The 24,127-nt window shown below is 36.8% G+C and overlaps 4 protein-coding genes across 5 annotated transcripts; 3 read left to right on the plus strand and 1 right to left on the minus strand.

Moving 5' to 3' along the window:
• Positions 1 to 1,436: 1,436 nt before the first annotated feature.
• On the minus strand, positions 1,437 to 4,322 carry LOC125471189 (ankyrin repeat-containing protein At5g02620-like). Its single transcript, XM_048571364.1, has 3 exons — positions 3,331 to 4,322; positions 2,369 to 2,910; positions 1,437 to 2,163 (listed from the first exon to the last, which is right to left on the minus strand). The coding sequence occupies exons 1-3, from the start codon at positions 3,995 to 3,997 to the stop codon at positions 1,513 to 1,515; spliced, it is 1,860 nt and encodes a 619-aa protein (XP_048427321.1). The 5' UTR covers positions 3,998 to 4,322; the 3' UTR covers positions 1,437 to 1,512.
• A 5,928-nt stretch (positions 4,323 to 10,250) lies between these two features.
• On the plus strand, positions 10,251 to 12,058 carry LOC125479114 (heterogeneous nuclear ribonucleoprotein F-like). Of its 2 annotated transcripts, none has more exons than XM_048588153.1 (2): positions 10,251 to 10,396; positions 11,101 to 12,058. In XM_048588153.1, exons 1-2 carry the CDS (start codon positions 10,380 to 10,382, stop codon positions 11,873 to 11,875), a joined length of 792 nt encoding a protein of 263 aa, XP_048444110.1. In that variant the 5' UTR covers positions 10,251 to 10,379; the 3' UTR covers positions 11,876 to 12,058. The 2 variants fall into 2 exon arrangements, with proteins under 2 accessions (XP_048444110.1, XP_048444113.1); XM_048588156.1 differs by having other exon boundaries at positions 11,184 to 12,058.
• Positions 12,059 to 12,536: 478 nt separating this feature from the next.
• LOC103929629 (rab escort protein 1) lies at positions 12,537 to 17,139 on the plus strand. Its single transcript, XM_048588160.1, has 10 exons — positions 12,537 to 12,686; positions 13,162 to 14,000; positions 14,377 to 14,499; positions 14,976 to 15,075; positions 15,484 to 15,522; positions 15,641 to 15,884; positions 15,980 to 16,064; positions 16,233 to 16,434; positions 16,556 to 16,636; positions 16,746 to 17,139. The coding sequence occupies exons 2-10, from the start codon at positions 13,282 to 13,284 to the stop codon at positions 16,851 to 16,853; spliced, it is 1,701 nt and encodes a 566-aa protein (XP_048444117.1). The 5' UTR covers positions 12,537 to 12,686; positions 13,162 to 13,281; the 3' UTR covers positions 16,854 to 17,139.
• A 1,081-nt stretch (positions 17,140 to 18,220) lies between these two features.
• Positions 18,221 to 21,647, plus strand: LOC108865736 (protein RKD5). The gene is given in 6 exon segments (XM_018643091.2): positions 18,221 to 18,517; positions 18,661 to 18,910; positions 19,978 to 19,996; positions 19,998 to 20,223; positions 20,687 to 20,901; positions 21,185 to 21,647. Coding segments are annotated over 6 exon segments (993 nt in total). The 5' UTR covers positions 18,221 to 18,447; the 3' UTR covers positions 21,398 to 21,647.
• Positions 21,648 to 24,127: the final 2,480 nt, after the last annotated feature.

Genomic DNA, 24,127 nt, shown 5'->3' on the forward strand with positions numbered 1-24,127 from the left:
TAACGAAAAATCATATTTTTACTTTAAAAAAGTCAATCCTAGTACTATTCACTTACAACACATTTTTGTCATTTTAGTTAAAACTCAAAGTTTTCAAGTCATTTTCATTAGTTTTCCTTAAATGGTAAGCCCTCTAAAACTCTCCTATAAAAGAACAGAAAGGGATCCTCGAGGATCCCTTTCATCAAGTTCACCAAATCAAATAATCCGGATTCTTGAAATTTGATCCAACGGGTAAAGTTATTATAACTTTTAAAGTGGGCTCCTGTTTATAGTCATTAGATCAAATTTCAAGGATCCAGATTATTTGATTTAGTGGATTTGATGGAAGGGATTTGAAGATGATTCCTTTCCTAAAAGAACACATATATTGGGTGCCATTCCACATGCAAAACTACGCAACGAACTTATGAAACGAAGATGATAGGATATGGAGAAAAGGGGGCAAACAGCCTGTCAACTTCTTGCCTCCATAACTATCACTTAAAAGTTTCAAGTCCTCTTTTTCAGTATTCCTCTTTCACTACAAGTACAATAAATCTATCTTATACTTCCTTGCCCAAAAGAATAAATCATATTGTTAAAACTAACTTAACAATAATGAAAGTTCGTCACTTCTGTAACTCTGGGAAAACTGTACTGAATCGATAGGTTGTAATTAAAACAAAATGTATAATCTTAATCTAAACGAAAAATGCTTCAATTTAGGCTTTTGAATCGATTAAAAAGATTAAGGGATGAAAAAGTAATGATCCTCTTAAGTTTGTATCAACTTTATTCAAAATAACTGTCACAGTCCTTTTATATTGTTTTTCAGTCGTAACTCTTTACACTTTAGCAAAATGTATTTACACCATCTTATTCTGCACAAAAAGTTCTTTAGTTTTGGTTCTTGAATAATAAAAAGGGGTTAAAAAACAAGGATGTTTTGATTAAATTAAATGTTCTAAAAATCCCCTGCAAGGTGAAATTTCTAGATGCGTATGCATGCTAGCAATGTATCAAGACACGTTAAAATAGAAACAGGGACATTGTCGGGTTTGAAGAGTTATGACTATCATGTGTTACTGCAGCGGTCCCTTCCGATTGGTATTCGGCCATACTATGACCAAGAGTGTCACCACAATTCATATAGATGCATTATCTATTGACCTGGGGCTGCTGCCACCAATGTAGCGGAATTCTCTACTTGTCAAGCTATAGAATACAAATGACTAATTTGTGTCCTGTCAAGTTTTTTGTTACATACACAATGGCCTACTTCAGTCTGTTTGAGTATCATCCTAAAGCCAGAAAAGTAGTTTTGGAAGAAAGAGTTTCCTAATGTGGTTAATGGTTTGAAGATGGTGAGCTAATTAAGAGAGGTGACGGGTTTAGTTCGGTTGGCGCAGTTGTGTTGTCAAGTCAGACGTACGTACAAGTTAACTTAATTTGGATTTGTACATACAAGGCATATATTAGATTAGAAATTAAATCAAGTAAAAACAAGGCAAGTAGAGAATTTTGATTCAACTAAGCTGCGGTGGCAACTGGAAAAAAATGCCGCCGAAAAGCTTTGGTAGATGGACGACCAAGCATGAAAAGAGCTGCGGAAAAGTACCAGAAGCCAAGCACACAAGCAGCGATGGCGAGTCCTGGAGAATGACCTGATACTGCATATGTGCCGGTAATGAATGCAGTCACCGTGAAAATCAAGGCGGTCATGGTAGAAGATAACGCCCAAACAATAGCGTCCGGCCTAGACAAATAAAAGTGCATCAAGACAGAACAAGTGGACATAAACAACGCCAGTGCATCCGTTACAACAAAAGCTTGGTAAGCTGTATGTCTCGTTAGAACTGCACAGTCTTGGCCTGGTGATCCTTTTTCACTTTGGTAACAACCACCGGGCATGACGAAACCTGCTGCGAAGGTTGCAGTTGCAATCAGTGTAGCCATTACTAGATGGGCTTCTTCGACTTGCTTCAATATTACATCTGTGTCTTTGCCGCATTCGAATAGATTGACTTTTGAACTTCTGCTACCACCTTCGTTTTCATCGAATTGCTCGATTTCAATTTTTCTAGAAGGGTAGAATTTTTGGCATACACTGTCTTCACCGCATACAATTCGATGACAACCTGGTCTAGCCCCATTCCTTCCCAAAATGCCTCCATTGGCACTCTGCAACACAAAGAAGAAAGATGCCTAATTTTCAGTTTGACCACATACATAAGGAAAATCCTTGCGGACAAATAAGATCTCGACATGTTTGCATAAACGTTTCTTTATGTAGTTTTAATGAGATAGTTGGATATATGTGCCGAATTGTGACCAATGGTTAAGGATAAGCGACTCTTACATGTAATTGCAAGTGCAACAACCATACCTTGAGTGTTGGTGGCAGAGTTTCATCAGCCAGAACAATGTCTAAAGCATTTAGGTCTGCCTTGTTGAATGCCATCTTATCAACTCTACCATCACCTACAAAACGATCAGACGCGCATAGCAGAGAAAGAGCGAGTAGATGGAGCGGTGTGTTCCCATTAGCATCCTTTCCATTTAACAAGGTGTTGCTAACCCATGGATCCTTCAGAACAAAATCCTGTACAATTGGACTTTGACACCACTTAACGGCGTAGTGAAGAACATTCCGGCCTTTGTAGTCGACCAGTTCGCAGCAATCGGGGCAATGCAAAACAAGCTCTCTCATTACACCTTCATGTCCTTCAAAGGCTGCAATGTGGAGGGGTGTCTGCTTGTACTCTTTGTCACCAATGTACGCAGCCGATCTATCAGATTCTAGCAGTTGTTTCGCAATGGAAGGGTGACCGAAGAGTGCAGCAAAGTGAAGAGGTGTCCATCCTTGGCCATCTACCGCTTTGGTGAGAGCCATTTTTGCAGTGTACTTTAGTAATTCTGTCGTCATTTCTAAAGCAAAAAAGAATACAAATAACAAATTAAGATAAATAAAACAGAGGTCTTTTTACATATAACATTACAGTTTAGAGAAAACTGCTTAGGTACTTGAACCGAGAAAACTTATACTGACTTTGCAATGAGAGAACGGGCGTCAGCGCCGACATAATTTCATAGTTAAGAATCAATTAGAGCACAACATGTGAATAAAGTTTTTTCTCGAATTGAGCATGACATGTTAATAAAGCTTTTTTTCGTCCGAATAAAGTTCTTTTCTCGGATTTCGTCCGAATATACATAACTAATAACTAACTAATTGTAATTAGTATTTCACATTGAGTAAAAATGGATCCTAATCGATCTCAAGCTTGAGAAATGAAAAATTAAACCAAAGGTAAATGAAAATAATATGTGAATTAATTATATACGTACCTTCATCGTTGCAGATCACAGCAGCGTGCAAAGCCGTTCTACCGTTGCGGCCTCCATAAGCTAAACATTTACAAGTCCCAAGCATTTCGAAAACCAAATCACGATATCCCCTCTCAGCAGCCAAGTAGAGCGGCGTATCGCCGTCTACGTTAGCAGAGTACAAAACCTCAGGATCTTCTCGAGTCAACACCTCCACCACACCACGGTGGTTAAACCGCACTGCCTCGTGCAACGCCGTGTCCTTCACTTTGTTGGTTGCCCCCATCAGCTTCCCCACGGGGCCGCAATCTCTTTTCGCAGCCTGCTTAAGAAGAACTTGAACCACACGAGTACAGCCGTGCCTCGCCGCAACGTGCAATGCGGTGTCACCGCCGTCGTTGGGCTGGAACAGTAACGGCGGACACATTTCAACAATCTTCTCGACGACATTAGCTGACTTCGTTACTAGTAGTAGTGCTTCTTCGGAGTCAGTTTCAGTCAACGTTGAGCATGCTATGTAAACATGGAGGATTGTGTTCTTGGTTGGAGTCAACATTCGGTCAAGGTGGTCTCTGTGCTTCCGAAGGACGTCGACATCGCCGGCTTTTGCCGCATTGTACACGTCAAGATCCATAAAACTTGAACCAGCTGCTTCTTCGTGGATGGTGATCTGATTTGAAACATCCATTGCTATGATCTGATAGCTAAAGCTTCGCTCTTATAAGTTACCTACTACCACAGGGACTAAGATAGGTTGTCCAAAATTTCAAATTATTATTCATATTTTGTTGACTCAATTATTATGTTGCAATTTTAGTGGAAGTTTTCTTTTTTTCTTTTTTTTATTAAAAAAATTTAGTGGAAGTTGCTTGGCCCCAAAGGGCCAGGCATTCATGAAGTGAGAGAACTTGGTCTCTTTTTTTATGCAATAGCACGTGAGATCTGATTTTAACTTTCTTTTTGCTTTTAATTCTAGGGTTTGCAGGGTACGCTTTTGCAGCTTAATTAGTTAAAAATGGTTATCTTTACACTATATTGAGATCTTGTGATTCTCGTTCTCTACTATTGATAGTAGATTTAGAATACTTATATTTAATAGAAAATGTAACATACAATCGAGTGCAATAACATGTTAAGATTCATATAGTTGATCATACTTAGTACGAAAAAACTTTGTTATTGTTGTCTCTAATATTGATAGTATCTAAAGAAAATAAAAATCTCGGGTCTAGGTAAACATTTTAAAAGGACTAGCGAGATCGATTAATTAACATTGTTTTATTGCATAAGATGCATTAACAAATCGTAAGCAAGCTGGCCCTTTTTAATTTGTAGATCTTGACGGGCAGATTCCAAGATTTTTGTTCAAATGTTTTGCATAGGAGTCTGTTGAAAAACGTACTAAAAAAATGTTCTTTACGGATTGAAACATGTTGGTCTTTCCGTGATGTTAATATTCAATCTTTTTTTTGGTTAATAAAATACTTATAAAAGTACCGAATGAGTTGGTTGGGCACGTTCACGCAGATTTCAAAATTATGAAAGTAAAAAGATTAGCCACTTGCATTGTATCACGTGTGTATAGATTCTGTAACATTTCACAATTTAACGTTAATTCTTGTATCAAGATTATAAAATATTATGTAATAAGGTGGCATCCTACTTATGAGAGTATTCCCTTATCATTTCTCTTTCTCTTATGTTTAAAAGAAAAATATTCTTATCACGAGTGCACAATTAGATTTTCAAATTGCCAGACTTATCGTATTTCAATAACACATGAGAATGATTTATATAAAAGGGTTCATCGTAATGTGGCATTTTGGTCCACTAATGTATTGTCATGTGTAAACATTTTCTACATAACAATATATTATTAAACTTGAAATATTATAATAACGATGAACTCATTATATGTAAGTTATTCTTATAGCATTTGCTTTTGTTTGATTTCCGATCTATTTTTCGTTCCCTACTTTAATAATATAGAAAGGAACTTTCCATTCCGTATGCTTTTCTCAGTTGAATTATTGCTACCTATCCGCACCTATCGGATGTGCCATTTTTGCTTTAATTAATGTAACCACCTTCTTGTATAGTTATGATCCAATCAAAAGTTCAAAGCCAACAATTCTTTTTATTGGACGTCTAATTTGTCTCATGTACTACATTAATTTAAATTTGGGTTCATAGAGGATAATAATTTGGTTTAGTCCAGATCTGTACGTGTTACTTACTGCTAACTGTGGAGAAATTTTTTATTGCGATAGCAAAACGAGTGGTATATTCCATGTTTTTATGTAAGTGGTGTGAAATTTTATTTTTTAAGTTATTAACTTTTTAACACACATATCCCATAATTTGTATAGTGACACGTGATGTACCTTCTTCTATACCGGTCACACTGAAAAATATCTCCTAACTATGCTATATATGTATTGGATTATAAAACCAATGTAAATTAAGTAATGTTTTTGTGATCAACCAGATTAAGTAACAAGGGCTAAAGTAATGAAGGTTTATTAATTTCTTTAACGTGAGAGTTTGAGTTAGAGACTCATAGCAAAAAAGGTAGATGAAGATTTAAGAAAACTTAAAAATATATTTTAAGAAAAGATATAGAATACTTGGAAATTATAAAAACTTAACGCTAATTAAATCGAATTTAATAACGTTCTAGAATTTATATAACCGATCGTATTTATTGAAATAAGACATTTTCTTGTTCTCGTCATCGTGTAGATAAGCTTATGCTTCGGAGCTTGATCACCAAATACCAGTAAAATCAAGCAGTAGATTGAACGGTAATCAATAAAAGTATCTATGTTCGGAAAAATCAAAAGATAGTATTTATGCATCTCTCACCGACACTAATATCACAGTACCGAATAATTTTGTATATTGGATAATAAAAAAAAAGCAAAAGTAAATTGTGTTTGGTACAAATTTAAGCAGGTGGCCATCGAGAAATGAAAAGTTGGGGGCCAGTTTGCCAAAAGTATTGTGTGGTGCGCGCTCTCTTTACACAATTTTTTTCTCAAGATATTTGCATTTCTTTGGGTCGGAGAAAACGTAAATTTCATTGAACGAGGGAAGACTCAATGTATATTACGTCAAACAATCAAATAAAAATTTAGGATAGTCAAAAAACTCATTTAATGTAAAGATAAAAAAACAAAAAGAGAATTCTAATCTTCATCCCACAAAAGCAGAACGTAGTTGCTGCCGTCGTCATCGCCGCTACGACCTCACTAGCAACCAGCCACAAGGATAGCTGCTCTGAGAAAATTTATTCCGTGTCGAATTCGATGAAGGCATTGCAACACAAAAATTTCCAACCCACAATAAGAAAACAACTCCAACTAGATTTCACCATCAAAATTGTCGCACCGGAAAAGAACCACCAGATCTAAACCACCTTCATATACCCTTGCAAAAAGAACAAAAAACACAAGCAATTGAGAAGATGTGGCTAAAAGGGGCATCTCAAACACCTAAACCGCTACACACTTGGCCTCGATATTATGGCACGCCGGTCAAGCGAGGGGTAGTGAGGGGAGGATTTAGATCTGGCGGCCAAATCAAGTTTGCCGGTTGTATCGTTAAGCAAAGGTTATGGGAGGGCTAGTGTGTTGGAAATTTTGAATAGAAATTTCATTATCCCACATTAGCCATTCCTAAAATGTTTTCTCATTTTATAAGGCTTTATCTCTTATAGATAGTGATTAGGGTAATGGACCATTGAGAATGAATACCTGTTGTAAACATGCATAATCCCACTATATATACATCCATCTGCATGACATTTAGAACACAGAAAATATCAAATTATTCTTCTACATTCCTAAATATTCTTACTGAGAGAACCACACAGAAATTCGCTAGAAGTTAAGTTTTCCGATGCTGGAATTTTAACTTGATCGTTGAATCCTGTTGAAGCAGACGTCCGTAGAATAACAAGCACTGAGTAGAGACGAAATTTCTGTTTCAAGGACATTGCGGTATGCAAGCCTTGATCTTCAAGTTGTCTGTTTTATATTTTTGTTTTGTTCATACTCTGTTAATTTTTCTATTCACATTTATTATTTATTAGCATACATAATTTTATCATAGATTGTTGACATATCTGCAACATAGTGTGTAAGAGCATCTTCACCCATTCCCAATTGCCCTTGCAATTGGATGAAATTGCCTTCATGCCCCAAGAAAGTTGCTTCACCGGTGAAGAAAAAATGGGAGGGTAGTTGTTGGAAATGCAAGTGCTTTGGCAGCTGCCATGCCAATTATTGCGAGGGCTAGCTTTGCGCTCGATTGATGAAGCAGCAGACAAACGTCCCCTATGTGAAGGAGACAGAGCGAAACGACTCAAACATGATGCAACAACAGCCGTTGGGTTTTCAATAGTTTGTTTATCTGGGTCGTTGGATTTCCAATGGTAAAAAAATAAAAAATAAAAAATCTTGGAGTCGGGCCACGTGGCGCATTGCGGTGTGTTAGATTCTAAAAATTGAATGGCTAGGATTAATCCTACTCTAAAAAATTTTAAGAAAATTTAAAATTTATTTTAAAAATTATTAAAAACATTTAAAAAACATACAAAGTTTACACTTATAAATCTTACAAAGTTCGACACACTGCAAGTTAAACATATAAAATTAAACACACCAAAAATAATAGAATAAGACACACTGCAAATTTAACACATGGAGAAAAGACGAAGAAAACATTAAAAAATTAAAAAATATATTTGTGAATAGTAATCTCTCTTCCCTTGCCCTATTCCTTCCAAACAAGTGGACTTGCACAAAGACAGTTACTGTTTAGCGTGAATAATAAGGATAATTTCATTGCCCTTACCCTCCAATTGTCATTACCTTCTATCAACGGGTGAAGATGCTCAAATAAGGGGAGATTATGAAGGAGATAGAAGGTGCTGGGTGTTGGGGGCTGAAGGAGGGAAATTGCAGGATGATTAGGTTTTTCGAACACAAAATAAAGACAAACACCAAAAAACTGACAAAGAACACTAGGATAATGCCTAAAGCATGCCGGGAAAACAAGCCATCCATGAAGGCATAGCCTGAGATTCTAGATAGGATAAGGAAAATTCTAGAGAAAAAAATGAAAATAGAAATTACAAAGAAGAAAAGGTTGCCAACCGTGCCCTACCAAAGAAAGGGGTTGGCGGCAAGATGATCCTTTTGTTCTTCGTGAGAGAGAGGAAGCGGCGCTGCTAGAGTTCAGTTAAAGAATCCTTCTCAAAATTTGCATTTATGCATTTATCAACGTACAACAGAAGAGAAGGAATTAAATTTTAGAGAGACGAATCAGTATTCTAATATTTATATTGTCTCCAATTTAGCTACTTGATACTTTAAAATGAGTGAATTTATCCCTATCGTTAGAAATAGGTCTAATAATTTAATAATTAATCACCTCCGTTCCTAACTCATACTCCTATACCTTCATCTATGGTAACCTTTGCAGTCTCTTCTCTAAAAAAAAAATCTCAAGACACTCATCTTTACACCTTCATCGAATTGGACCAAGATTGAGACCACTTTTGCTAACTGCTTTGATTGGTGATGACTTTTGTGACTCCATCGTCAACATTTGGGCGATCGACATCTTCACAGCCCTAATATTAGAGAGCTTGTTGGGCGCTCCCCCGATGATCTTGGTGACGTGGAGAATGTCAAGCTCTGCCTTGAGATAATCTCATTGTGCAAAAATGTGTTTTGACAACTTTTTTAATTAATTGTTAAACACACATTAGCACATAACAAAATTTTTTACAAAATTATGATGAAATGACCATATTGATTTGTGACATCTACTTTCAGGGAATACGTTGATCGATTTTCAATTTTATGAACCATCTTGATGGTGTGAGACAATTTCAAAGACTAATTTGTGATATAAACTCAATTAAGAATAAAGCCATGTACCATATATTGTCATTTGTTATGCTTCCAATATAGAATTTTTAACACGTAATACAATAATAATATACTCGTACCATAAAAATTGATCTTTAAATTCAAATGCAATTGAGTGTTGATTCAGTCATTGGTGAGGTTTGGTGGAGACTCTTTTCAATTTGGTTTTATTTTAACCTAATCCAGCTTTTTGGCACGTGAGATTATTTTAACGTAAACCCTTCTTTCTTGATATGCACATGTCTCGGGTCCTCCTCCACTAGACATTATTTACTGCATAAATGTATTAACAGTGCTAACTAAGCAAGCTGGCATTTTGTTCTTAATTTAATTAAGTACCATTTACTAATCCAAACTTTTTCATTGATTTGTAAACTAGTCCTTTGCAGTTTGCAGAGCAGATTCCACGATGTTTGTTCAGACATTTTGCATCGGAGAACGTTGATATATGTTTTGAAAATGCTCCTTATATTCTCTGTCTTTCTTTTATGTTTTCTTCAAATTTAAAGTAATTTTCAAATTGTATTAATATATACATTTTGTCTCTTTGAACGTTTAATCCTTTATTAAATTAATGAGTTTTTTGTTAATGTGATGTAAATGTGATCATACGCATTAACTCATATAAAATCCCACGGTTAAGATTATCCATACAAGATTGTGTTGTTATGAATTATGAGTTAAGTAAGGTGTACAACGGTGTAACTAGTTTGGGACGTTAATTGGGATATTAAACTTGTTATTCAATTGGAAAATGTTTTAAGTTCGAATACTATCAAAATTATAAAAATTCAAAGAGACATATAAAGCAGGCTGACACAGAACCCATGGGAAAAGTTCGAATGGGCTGGCCTAAAGCCCAAATTCTTGGCCCAAAGCTCGTCCTCAAATTTGAAGATTGGATCAATTGGGTCGGTTGAAAGCCCAAAATACTGGCGAGTCACGGACCCAATTAGGGAGCTGGTCAATGGAGACTCATATATAAATCAAAGCTCGATAATCTCCTATTTGTCCTTTCGAACGATCGCAATTAGGGTTTTTCTGGATAATACTCAAATCCCCAAATTTCAGTCTTTCTCCTTTAGAGACTCGAAGCTGCCTTGGAATTCAAATCGCTGCAAGCCTGCAACCATGTACGGATCGAGAGGGTAAGCACAGTTCGATTTTGTATGCATCTGTTTGTTTCTCGCGATGTTGTTTTTCTTTTCGCATTTGTAGGTATGAAATCTGTGGTTGTTTTCCTTAGAACATAATTGATGGTTTTGATTACGATTCTGATGATTTTTGGATTAAGGTAATCAATCGAGTAAATAAAGTTGATCAAGAAAATCTTTATATCTGGTAATATAATTGGGATTTTTTCGAATTCAAGAATTTAGTAGAACACTTAGAGCTTGGCTGGTTATTAACCTATTTGTGTAATTCATCAAACAAGTAGGCAAATTTGAAATTTGAGTTTGTGATTTTCATGATATGTGACATGCTCAAATAGTTCATAAATTATGCGGTGATGTGAATTATTAAAATCGTAGAGTATGTATTGCGTGATTGGGAATCCGATTTTATGCTTGTGAAATCTCATATGATTGCTTGCATCTGTTAGCTTAGCTGCATAAGGATTGACATCTTGTTTGTAGGAAAAATGGGATTTTTTTTTTTCCTGTGGTTTGCTATGCATCTAGGTTTATTTATGTTTTAATATGTTTGATATGGGGTTGGTGGATATGATTATTATTTATGTTAGAATAACAAATCTAGGGTTTCAGACATTAGGTGTCAGGGAAATGTGTGGGTTGGGTTCGGTTTTATTAACAGGTTGAGTGGGGGATTTTCTCTTTTTTGGGTATTTAAGGGCAATGTTGGGAAGCGGGGGGGTTTCGGACGGGTACGAGGTCGGCTCAAAGAGACCAAGAATGATGGATCCCTACTTCGCAGTGAGCAGCGGCGCAAGTGGCTTTCAACCTTATGGCTATGGTGGGAATTTTCAGCCCCCTGTTTTTCCTGTGGCCCGTCTCAGGGGACTTCCGTTCAACTGCACAGATATTGACATCTTCAAGTTCTTTGCTGGATTGGATATTGTTGATGTGTTGCTGGTCAACAAGGGTGGACGGTTTTCAGGCGAGGCCTTTGTTGTTTTTGCTGGACCCATGCAGGTTGAGCTTGCTTTACAGAGAGATCGGCAGAACATGGGCCGTAGGTATGTCGAAGTGTTCAGGTGCAAGAGGCAGGAGTACTACAAGGCTGTTGCAGCGGAGGTAAACTATGAAGGAATTTATGATAATGACTATCAAGCAGCAAGCCCTCCTCCATCTAAATCAAAGAGGTTCAGCGACAAGGAGAAAATGGAGTACACTGAAATATTGAAGATGCGCGGCCTCCCCTTCTCAGCAAAAAGATCTGAAATTGTGGAGTTTTTTGGAGAATTCAAGGTTGTAGAAGATAGGGTGCATATTGCTTGCCGCCCAGACGGAAAAGCTACCGGGGAGGCATATGTGGAGTTTGTTTCTGCAGACGAGGCAAAGAAGGCAATGTGCAAGGACAAGATGACCATTGGGTCGAGGTACGTGGAGCTGTTTCCATCGACACCAGATGAAGCTAGACGGGCGGAATCCAGATCAAGACAGTGATGAAGCGCTATGGTCGCGGATTGAAGGTTTTAGATCTATATGTGAAATTTCCATTGTGTGGCTTGGGCTAGAACATTTTTCTCTTTAGTTTATATACAAACAATAGTTGTTGGTTAAATTCAAGTCCTTATGTGGACAAAAGGAAGATGAGCTAAATGATATTGGATGAATATTTTGCAAAAATTCGACACGCACATTTTTTACAAGAACGGGTTTCGCTTTGCGAAAATCTCAAAACCCCGTCATAAAATCTATTTTCGTGAACTATTTTTATTAATTTGTATGTTTTCAAACGCAAAAACTAAATTTTTTATAAAAAAATGATACTTTCTTTTACTCAATAAATCGTAAGACGAGACGACAATATATTCCTAATTGCAAACCATAAACATCACGAATTTTTGAAAAAATTTCCATCAAATAGGTACATTCCAATTTCCATCAAATTTTTCAAAAAATTTTGAAATCGAAAATAAACGAACTCGGAACAAAAAATTCCGATTCAGATTTGAAATTTTCAATACAACCTTAGTTCTGAGTATGTTACTGTTAAGGGCTGCGCTTATTGGTGTTTTTGTTTTGTAAGTAACAACTAACAAGTAATAGCACACACCACTCACAAATCAATAAAAAATAAGTAATAACGCACGACATGTAGCCCACTCGTGCCCAAATGAGAAACGACATGTCGATGAGAAAGTTATTTCTTCACCCGTTCAAACTTTAAACGGAGAGGTTTTCTTCTTCATCTGAATTTGCTGTTCCGCGGGCTCTTTCGCTGCGACTCTTCGTCTTCCTTCCTGATTCCCAGGTAAATTTTAGCGACCTTCAATCCATCGTCTTCCTGAAACCGATTTTCTTTTATTTTTCCATTTTTCGGTGCGGCTTCTCAACTTCCATTAATCTCATCTCAGCTGCCTTTTTGCTCTGTAATCTGTACTTCTTATCTTCCGATTGGTTTCTGCTAATTTTTCACTTGCAAATTTGATTTGATAATTTTTTAAATATAAAGATCGAAGCTTTAGTTTCCGTAGCTATTCAGTTGACTTGCTTTTGATAAACCCATGTTTATTTCACTGAGAATTTGAGATCCTCTACTCTTTTTGGTTTGAAATGAATTGCTAGTGATTTAATTTCGATATCGAAACGGCCCCAAATGGATAACCTGCTGTAATAATCAATACCCACAACTTATTTTTCCTCGAAAGTTCCGTATCTATGCTAAATTTTGTATAAGTAATGTATTAACATTGAGTTTCTTGTTTGCTTGCTTTGTTTTCTTATAGGCTTGGTTTGGATTGTGCGTATTGGCGTGCCGGATTTGTTAGTTTTAAGTAATTTCTAGTCTCTGACCTTGCAAAGGCAGGGTCTTTAACTGATATTTGCAACTATTTCGACCCAGTGCCATGAGTGACTCGTCTTTGTACGATCCAATCGAACTCGAGACCACTACGTTTGATCTTATTGTTGTTGGGACAGGCCTCCCTGCAACAATAATTGCCGCTGCGGCCTCTGCTTCTGGAAAAACTGTCCTCCACCTTGACCGGAACCATTTTTATGGCAGCCAGTTTGCCTCTCTTCAACTTGATGAGCTCACCTCCTTCATAAAATCGCATGCTACCCCGCCCTCCACCATTGTTGGTACCAGCTCTACAAGTAGTAGCCTTGATTACACTGCCTTAGATGTCACCCTCCGATCAGTATACTCCAACATTAAGACTGCCAACTATGCCCCAGAAATCCTTGCAAATCAGTTCTCAAAGTTCCTTATCGACCTTGGCGGGCCTAGGGTTTTGTTTTGTGCTGACAAAGCCATTGACCTTATAGTTAAATCAGGCGTGGGCTCGTATTTGAGCTTCAAGAGCATTGATGTGAGCTTCATTTGTGATGAGAGTGGGCGATTATCCAGTGTGCCAGACTCTCGATCAGCAATATTTAAAGACAAGAGCTTGAGTCTTATAGAGAAGAATCAGTTGATGAGGTTCTTCAAGCTTGTTCAGCAGCATTTGGCAGCCTCTGCTGGCGATGATGGAGGGAATGAAAATGCAAAGATTTCAGAGGAGGATTTGGAGAGTCCCTTTGCTGACTTCTTAAAGAGGATGCGGTTGCCACCCAAGATTAAATCGTACAGATCACATTGCCTTTCTCTATCTGTTAGTGACATTACTTTGTTCCCTTGTCTCACTTGCCTTGTTAAGATTACTTTACCTTGCCAAGTTGTTTGGACGTGTCCATTGCTTCAGTGCCATTGAACCATTTATAGGAAACCAATTAGTATTCTTTGCTGCTTGTTACATTATTTTTTGTAATGAAAAAAAAATTGATTTTGTATTTTATTTATTTTTTTCTGTTGTTTCCCAATAAACTAAGCATGAGTAGTCTTCATAGTGGACTACACCAAGAAAGCAGCTGGCTCTTTGTTATCCTGAAACTGTTTCTTCACTGCCTCAGATAGTTTTTCGCTTCCTTATTCTGAGAATGTGTCATTTTCTTCCATGCAGGAGTATTCTGTATGCCATTTCCCTGGCAGATGACGATCAGGACAACTCGGAAGTCTGTAAAACTGTACTTAAGACAAGAGAAGGGATGGAGCGTTTAGATCTCTACCAAAAATCGGTTGGAAGGTCAGTTGTCTCATTTTGTTTTGTACTTAACATTTATTCTATGATGTTTTAGTTTCTGTGAAGTACTATTGTAATGATGCTTGACCTGGTACCCATATAGAATTTATCTATATATCAAACATGTTTGATTTGTTTATTATCTAGAGACAATATGAAGATTGTTAAGAGTAATGTTTTTTAGTGATAAAAATTGAAGAAACCGTACAATGTTTGACAGCCATGGTTTATGGTTATGGAAAATAAGTACATCTGTGTAGAAGGGGAAACTAGAAGGAAGTAAAAATGGGTAGTATCCTATTGTTTTCATTGAAACTTATATGTAAAAATAGAGGCTGTTGAGGTGTAGTGTTTTTCTTATTTAAACCTAATGATTTCAGTGTGTCCCCTGACTCAAGATTACGAGCCTCAAATTTATACCAAGAAGATATTTAAATCTGTATGCCACAAGTAGTTTCTTTATCATTCTTTCTTCTTAGGTTTCCAAATGTGCCTGGGGCTTTGCTTTATCCACTTTATGGTCATGGTGAGATATTACAAGGCTTTACCCGTCGTGCTGCTGTTAAAGGTTGCATCCAAGTAAGTTCAAGTTGAAGTATCTGCTATTTAATTTCGAGGAAAAGTATCCTAAACTGTTATTGGCCTGTCCATACTTCTTTGTATTTATCTGCCTTAATTATTTATTTATTGTTGGGCTAACATGTGCTCTCTTATTTAACTTTTCTTAATATATTTTTTAATTTCTTGAAAATTTCCGGTTGTCTCTGACTCTGTATTTGGAGGAATTATGTTATTTTTAGAAAGAACATGAAGTTAGCTTGATGTTATAGTTCTATTTATCACTTTAAAATGGGTTTGAGTTATGTTCATGTGCATTAATTTCTGCTAAAATGAGTCAATCCACAACATTCACTGGAAGTATATATGCACAAACATGCATCAATACCGCTGTATTTCTTATCTGTATCTGAAACATCTTTCATCCAGGTTCTGCGAATGCCAGTGACTGCCCTGCTTATGGACAAGGTATGGAATGAACATACTAACGGTTGTTCTTAATACAAAACATATTTACTGCAATAAACTAATTTTTACCAGAATGTTGCAAATAGTTGATGTTTTATCATGGCTTGAACTTTTGCAGCAAACTGGGCAATACAAGGGTGTTAAATTAGCTTCAGGCGAGGAAATATTTAGTCATCAGCTGCTTTTGGATCCAACCTTGACAGTCCCATTGCCACCTGCTTCATCTTCACCAAATCTGGAAGAAACTCTTCAAGTTTTAAGTTTGAAAGGTGATAAAAGAAAGGTGGCCAGGGGAATATGTATTACGACCAGTTCCTTGAAGCCAGATGTATCAAATTGCTTGCTTGTGTATCCTCCTAGACGTAAGAGTTAACTCTGGTGCTGTTATTGTGCTTCTTTAAATTCGAGTACTCGAACTAAAATTGCTCGTCTCAAATCCTCCCTCTTTCCTTCCCAGTTTTATTTTCTGAGCAGGATACTTCAATCCGGGCTATCCAGATAGGTGGCGGTTCGGACAAACTGGCTGTTTGTCCGTCAGGCATGTATGTATGCTAAATCATTGACGATAATAATGCTTCCCTTCTTTCTGCCATCGTTTTATGTATTGCTATCTTACGTATGGATTAGATGTACATGGCAAAAAAGTTTAACTCCACTAACTTGTTTGAGGAACCTCTTAAATTTGATTTTGTTTACCTTCTCTACTTCAGGTTTGTACTGTACTTCTCTGGTTTATGTGATGATGCTGAACACGGGAAAAGGTTGCTACACGCGGCAATGAATGCACTTCTCACACTTCCTGTTTCTGCAAATCATGAAAGTGGTTCCGCCGTTCAAAGTGAAGATGCAGATGTAAAACCGACACTACTTTGGAGTACGTTATACATTCAGGAGCTCACAACAGCGCACAATGTACGTATGGACTTAAGTTATTCCTAGTAATTCTCTATCTTCCACGACGATTGTGCACTTATTTGATGCTTTTTTGTTCTTGGCGTCTTTTCATTCGAGCTGTGATTTACATTGATTTCAGGGTGAATGTGAAAACATCTTCTTCACTCCCATGCCGGATGGAAATCTTAACTACAATGATCTTGTAGATTCAACTGTTGCGGTACATCTTCTTTAACGGACTATTTTTGCTTCTGTCTCTTTATGCTTAATGACTCGTTATCTTTCACACCTAATGTTAACCCTAGTAAAACTCGGTGTTGGTGCTGCAGCTTTTCCAGAAGATGTATCCAGATGAGGTACTCTTTGCGGAGACACCCTCCTCGCCCGTGGAGCCTGATAATCTGGAGGATGATACCGAGCTTAGTCTAGATAGCTAATGCCGGTTTGTCGGACTCAAGTCAGTGTATACTGTACACTAGGGGCACTAAAGCATCCCCACAACGCTTTGCCACCTGAATTTGCAGATGTGGAAATAGGACTTGTAGCATCTTGTACACTAGAAACAAGAAATTAGTGTCCTTTTTATGCTTCCAAGAAACTTGCATATCCCTACGTACATTGTGTCATAGATTTTGTTTCCAAGACATTTTGGCTATCAATTTTGTCGACAACATTGTTATTGGTTTTTCTCTATATTTCGAAAATGATACAGTATTTTGGAAATTTCTGGCTCTGAAAAACCTTGAGTCAAACTGGTTGTTCATATGGGTATGATTAGACATCAACAAGCATATATGCACGTTATTGTATATCAACATGTTCATAACTGATGAAGCAACATGATCTTATTAATTGGTCGAATCAATCGTTTGATCAGACGGTCTGTTATAGGTAGAATCTGCAATTTAGAGAAAGAGAAAGGACATATATGCAAAATACAACAGAAACACACAACTCCCGGTAGTCCAACCGTCCCGACCATCCAATCTCATGAAAAGATGTGCAACAATGGCAGTTTCTGCTTCCATGGAAATTGCAAACGTATTGAACAAGTAAATTACTTATTTCTTTATTATTTCCAGATCCCTTTTTGGCCACCTTTCACACATGCCCAAAGGTTGTTACAAAGGATTCCGTGACCAAGTTTGATTTTAATTTGACCAAAATGCCCCTGCCACTTTCTGTAAATAATTCGACACCCTACATTCCGTGGCAGAAATTTTTGTGTCATTTCAGCGTTAATTTGGTAAGTGCGGGTTTTGGATGGCATAAAGAGGTAATTTGAGGAATGAAATGCACTTTATTGTCAATTTACGGGTCAGAAGAAAACAAAGGTTGGCGTGGCAGCCCACGTGTATTAAGTAGCTAGACGACAAAAATCATAACCTCGGATGCCCCATTTTACAAAAAAATTAAGAAACTAATTTATGTCTTCCAATAATTCGGAACAATTAGTCTCATTTTTTCCTAAATAAAAACAATTTTTACAATGAAGATGATTATAGAAATGTTTAAGTCCATGAAATGTTAGTATAATCTACATCTTTTTATTAGAGCATTAAGTTTTTCAGCACTTAAATTACGTTCATAATTATTAGGAAATAATTTTACGCATCATCTGAAATCATAGTAATATTCATCACGTTATTTATTATCATTAAATAAGTTTAATTTCAAAATTATGTAATTAATAAACATGAATCTCAAATTTTAATTAGCAGAAAAGAAAGATTAAAAAAAAAACCTGAAATTATGAAATAGAAAGAAAAAATAAAATTGGTAATCTATATCTAAAACGAAAAAAGGAAATATCGAAAAAAAGCCAACAAGAAAGAAAAGTAGGAGAAAAGGAAAAATACTTTGGCTTGGCAGGCTACCAAATTCAGAGCCTGGGTTTTTGCATTCATTTCATTCCATTCCCTCTCTCTCTTCTCACCGTTTTTAGCTGTCACTACCAGCGGCAATGCACTAGTACTCCTTCCCCTACATTTTTCACCCCCACAACACCATGATCTTCTTCTCTCACTTTTCATGGATTCCTGTGACTGTGACCCCCATTTGCTGAGATCTCTCCTGGTCTTCAAGAACACCATCAACCAGGGTGAGTTTATCAAAACCCACCATCCCCAGTTTTCCAATTGTTTTCCTTTCTCTCCAAATATTGTATCTTTCTGCTCTTCTGCTTGTTGGGTTTTGTTTGTTTTTCAATTTTATGAAAAAAATGGTTTTTTTTGTGTTTGGCAGAGTTGATCAGGAGCTTGCATGTGTACGGATTGGATGAGGGGAAGAGAAATGAGGTGGAGAGGGAGTTTGTGTTCAGAGAAAATGGGTTGTATGTGGAGCTGTCAGCTGAGCCGGTTCTGAGACTGATGAAATTTCCGGCTTCCCAAGTGCTCCAAGGGCATGTCAATGGCTGCTGGGTCTGCATTTTAGCATTTCATGAAAATTCACCTCCTGATTTTACATGCATTCCCTCTGTTCTTTCAGTCTCCAGGTACCCTTTTCAGTCTAATGAATTTAGTCTTATGTTGTCTCTGTTTTTGATGTTTTTCATGGTGTTGTTCAGTTGTTCTTTTGGTTGGAGTTGGAGTTGTTCGTGTTTGTGTTTTAGATGTACTAATTGCAGTATTACCCGATTGCGGATTTGCAACATGTCGTTAGAATGATTAGCTTAATGTTTAGGCCTGTAAATGTAGAGGATATTGGTTGGATGAGAAATTCATGGTGCTAGTCTCCTCATTTTCCCGTTGGAAAGAGTTGGTGGTTTGGTGGAATCTCTTTGGTTTTGTGCAGCATTATCTTCCGTTTTCAGGCATTGCCAATCCTAGTTAACTAGGTACTGACAAATGAGTAAAGATGCAGGGTTTATCGGGTTTCAGTGCCTGAGAAATACTTACAGGAGGGGGTGTGTGAAACGCCCCTGTTGCATTGCCCCTTGCCCCTTTCGTGCTTTACAAGGGTGCTTAGAACGCCCCTTTCAGATTGCGCATCTTGGTCACTAATCAGTTATTATGAGTAGCGTCACACGCTGTCATGTTTACCTGCTTTATGTTAGAATTTGTCCAGCTTGGCTTGAAGAGACTGAGCGATGGTTAAGTGGGCTACTTCATTTGTGTTGAAATATGCTCGTAACGTCTATGCTTTTTCAAACTTAATCGGGAGGGTTTACTGTAGAATTTGATGTGCGTCCCCTGAAGTATTAGCAGTTCAATATGGAATCATCTATTTAAAATTTACCTAAAAGAGTTTTGGATTTCATCAAGTGACGATCTTCCTCCTTTTCTCTAGTGATTTTGTGTGGCGAAACTGATTCTAACAGAATAACTTATCCGTTATCATAGGATATGAGAACATTTACGGAAAAATCTTGGTTTTCCATTTTATTACGTTTCCCTGTAGAACATTTGATCTTTGCTGAAGATATAGTCCTTAATTGCTCTGAACCTAATCCCAAACTCAGCTCCCGATTCCTAGCTTTTCTAAAGTTTTGATTGTTTCAAACCTCCTTGTTATCTCCAATCTTATTCATAACTCTAACAATATTTTGTCCTAATTGTTCAGAAATCCAAAGTTGAAGGACAATTCCAAGATTGTCTAACGATCTTCAGATGATTTTCGAGTTGAGTTGCAAAACAGATGACAAAAAATCATTGCAAAGGTCACAGGAGGAAACAAGCCAAGGGAGTAATGACAGTAACCACAAATCAAGGAGGTGGCCGATACTTGATCTGGATCTGAACTCTCTTCCTAGCCCTGTCACAATGTCTGAATCATCTGAGGATCAAGAAAGTGGAAGAAGTTCACCAGGTTAGATGCATTGCTTTCTATTATTGTTGCCACACATTGCTTTCTGCTCTTCAATTCATTTTTGTCGCAATCAAGTGTGAAGGGGTTACAAGTCTTAGAATCAGTTGTTGCCAGGGTTAAAAAATTCAACTTTCTATGCAGTATGCATCCTTTGGTGTTTTCTTCTATGGCTTTGGAGTGTATGGAACTGAAGCTAGGGTTTCTCTTCACAGCAGCTTACTTAAGAATGCTACCACGTAAAAGTTTCATTTATTACCATAACCTAAGACAACTATCAAGTGATGTGTATCTTGTAATTCTGACTACCATTTGTAATGTATGCAAAAGTAAAATACCGGACTTTTCATAGAAATTGATATTCAATACTTTCCTTTTGGAAAAATCTTTTTTCTTCAATGTTTTCCCCATTATACTACTGCATTATTTGAATTTGATATCTCATAGGCTAGGTGCAAGGTTGCAGGTATTACAGAGAAGAAAAGAAGGGCACCAAGTGGACGCATAGCAAGTATCTCTTTGTCAGATCTGGCAAAGTATTTTGATCTACCAATTGTGGAAGCTTCGAGAAATCTGAATGTTGGACTCACAGTACTTAAGAAGAAATGCAGAGAATTTGGTATTCCTCGGTGGCCACATAGGAAGATTAAATCGCTTGACGGTCTCATTCGTGATCTTCAGGTCTGTCTTAATTCCCCTTCCTGATATGTTCACTCACTTTCCATTTTAGTGAACATTGACATGATTGTACTAAATGGAATATCTCCCAAAGTCAAAGATATTGTTACTTTAATAACTTTGTAATGACTAGAAAATTAGCGCCAATAAGTTCACGTAAAACAGATGAATGAAAACCTGAATATGCAGTAGGCTGTGCACATGTATCGAAGTACTTGCACAGACAGTCACATATGTTGGCACCTATTATATATGTGCAGTTGTTTATATATATATGATTGTGCAGGAAGAGACGGAGATCCAACAGAAGGAGAACAAAGCCGCAGCCTTGGCGGTTCTAAAGAGGCAAAGAATGCTGGAGAGGGAAAGAGAAAGTATAGAGAGGAGACCCTTCTTGGAGATGAAGACCGAGACCAAAAGATTCCGGCAAGATGTTTTCAAGAGACGGCACAGAGCTAGAGCTCTTAGAAGCCAGGGCCTGTCTACGTCTGCCAATTAAAGCATCTGTACAAAATACTAATAGAGCTTTTGAACTCATTTCAAAATAATAACTTTCAACTTCTGAATTTCTTGGATTGGGGTTCAAGGCTTAAAGCTCTCCCCTTTAGTTTCTGATATTACTTTTGGTAAACCAATGAATTTTATCTGTAGTTTCTGGTATTGCTTTTGGGTTCGATCACGGTTTATGACATGTTCACTTACCTGGAATGAGATTGAATATTGGAATTATTCTGATTTTTAATTTCTCATAGCACACGGGTATTGGAATTATTCTGATTCATGACTTGTTATGTGGCTCATATATTACAAACCTTAATCCAATACCTGAAACATCGTGAATTAGATTGATTCGGAGGGAGTAGTTGATTTCATTCTCTCACCTACTTATGGCTTCCTCGATTTATGACACCCTTCTAGGTGAGCGAACACGTTAGTGAACCGATTTCCATGTCAGGTTTTGGAGCTCATTTCCGAATTCATGACTTTAAACATGCTAGTCATGAATTTCCTTTCATCTTCCAGTGAAACGGATTCATGTATAAATGCGTCCATGTAAACTCTCTAAAGTCTCAGCTTTCCGTCCTCCAAGCAGGAAACATTCCTTCATCCCCCCTTGACGATCTTTAAACTTATCTGCACTTTTTTACTTTGCCCTAAATGTTAGGATGCCAGATGGCATCATCTTGTGGTGACATTGTTTGTATGGTTGTTTAGTTATTTCATTTCTGTGCAATTATGGAAGACGTAGAGTAGGGTTCTAACATTAAATGTCAAAACAGAAAATGCGGCTACGAATTCATACCTGAAACTGTCAATTGTTGTCCCAGGCCATGGGTAGGTCCACTTCTGCTCAACCGGTCAAGCATGGAGGTTTAGGGTCTTTCGGTACTTTAATTGAGTTTGAATCCAACTCTTTAAACTCAAATCATTTTTTAAGTTTTAGGCATTTAAACTTATTTGGTAAGACTATTTTAAAAAACTTAACTCACAAGTAATTTAAAAATATAGTCTATTCTTTAAAAACACAAAAAGTGAGTTTTTAGAGTTTTTAAAGCTCACTCTTTTATGCCACTCAGTACTATAGTCTGGTATTATTCCTCTTCACTTGTAAGTGAGACGTCTTAAGTTCGAATTTTGTGGATGGGGAATTCGATACCAAATTAGGTTGCCCATTATGTGGCTTAGCAGAATTTCTCCCTCCCATTAATGTAAAATATATCGTTGTACTTACAAAAAAAAATCTCACTCCTTCATTTTCCCTCTCTCATGCCCCCTCACTCTGAACTCATCTCTTTCTCTCCCTTCTCTCTCATTCTTCTCTTTTTTTTCTTTCTTTCTCCTCCAGTCTCTTCTCTTATTTCTCTCTCCTCGGATCCTCTCTTCTCGATTCTCTCTTCTCGATTCTCTCTTACTTTCTTTCCTCTTTTGCGACCCACTCTCTTTAAATTTCTTTGTCTAGTTTAAGTTTTAAAATTTAAAAATTTTAAATCTCGTACCAAACAAATTTTTGAGTTTTCAAGAAAATTGTTTTCAAGAGATGTTCTAAAAACATATTTTGAGAAATAATGAAATTTTTTTTAATAGTATACCAAACAGGTCCTTACCTTTTTCTTGCAGAAACCCCTTTCCTGCAAACTTGCAAAGAGATCATATCATCCTCTTTTGGTCAAAAAATTACATGATGCTTCGGAGTGTAAGACGTTTCATGTCCACAACATTTTGAGTTTTTTAACCATTTTTAGAATTTATTTTTACCACGATTTAATAGCTAAAAAGTACATGGTATCCTATACTAGAAAGCACTATATGTCCTATGTTTAGTTTGTGTTTGGGCACAGTTGAGTTTTGGATACAGGTTTGTCTCACTTCTTTTGTTTCCTAATATTGTAGTGTTGTTTGACTTGGTTTGCAGGTTTAGATCTTTTAGGCTTGACTTTAAAGGAGTTAGGTTTCATGTTCCTCTCTTTTCTTTGTATCTTTCTTGTTTTTATTTTTAGAGGGGTAAGGTTTTTGTCCACCTTATTTTCCATATATTTTTTCTTTCTTTTTAAGGAGGAGTAAGGTTTATTGCCCCTGATTAGGTGTAATAATATTTTTCATTACAATAAAAAAAATTTCGTACCGCATTTTCTAAAAGAAATAGTTTAAAAAAACTTTGTTGATTTTTGGTATCGGATAATTTTAGAGAGACAAAAAATGTAAACCAAATTTTGTAAATCAAATGATGTGATTGATGATAATTGAATTATTACTTATGTGTTGATTAACGTACTTATTTTCTATTGATGACATGTCATTTGGTTTACAAATTTAATTTTTAATTTTAATCTGCCAAGCATTACCCTTTTGGCATATAGGGTTCTGGTAGGGAGTGTGTGCTAGCCAACAAGATCCTCTCTGTATTCTTTTGGTGAGGATCTTATGGATCTATAAAGTGTGTCCGTTTACCGTATATCTTGTAATCAGTTTTTGTCAGGTACTGTTTGTATTTAATGTTTAATAAAAATATTTAAAATGATTTCTGACCGCACAATATACGATGAACGGATATAATTCACTGATCCCAAGAATCCTCACGGCAAGGATTCGGATTCGTGTGCTAGCTTGTGGTTTTTTCACGTGTCATGCCCCTGTTACCTTAAGGTGTGTAAAACGTGACAATTGCAGTTGTCTAGGTTAATTCTAGCTTTGCTTTGGCTTTAATGGTGACTCGGTTTCACCGACTCGG

Source organism: the organism of the source record quoted next, unplaced genomic scaffold (genome assembly GCF_019419815.1).
Source record: "Pyrus x bretschneideri cultivar Hongxiangsu unplaced genomic scaffold, Pyrus_bretschneideri_v1 Contig1, whole genome shotgun sequence".
Lineage (NCBI taxonomy): Eukaryota > Viridiplantae > Streptophyta > Magnoliopsida > Rosales > Rosaceae > Pyrus > Pyrus x bretschneideri.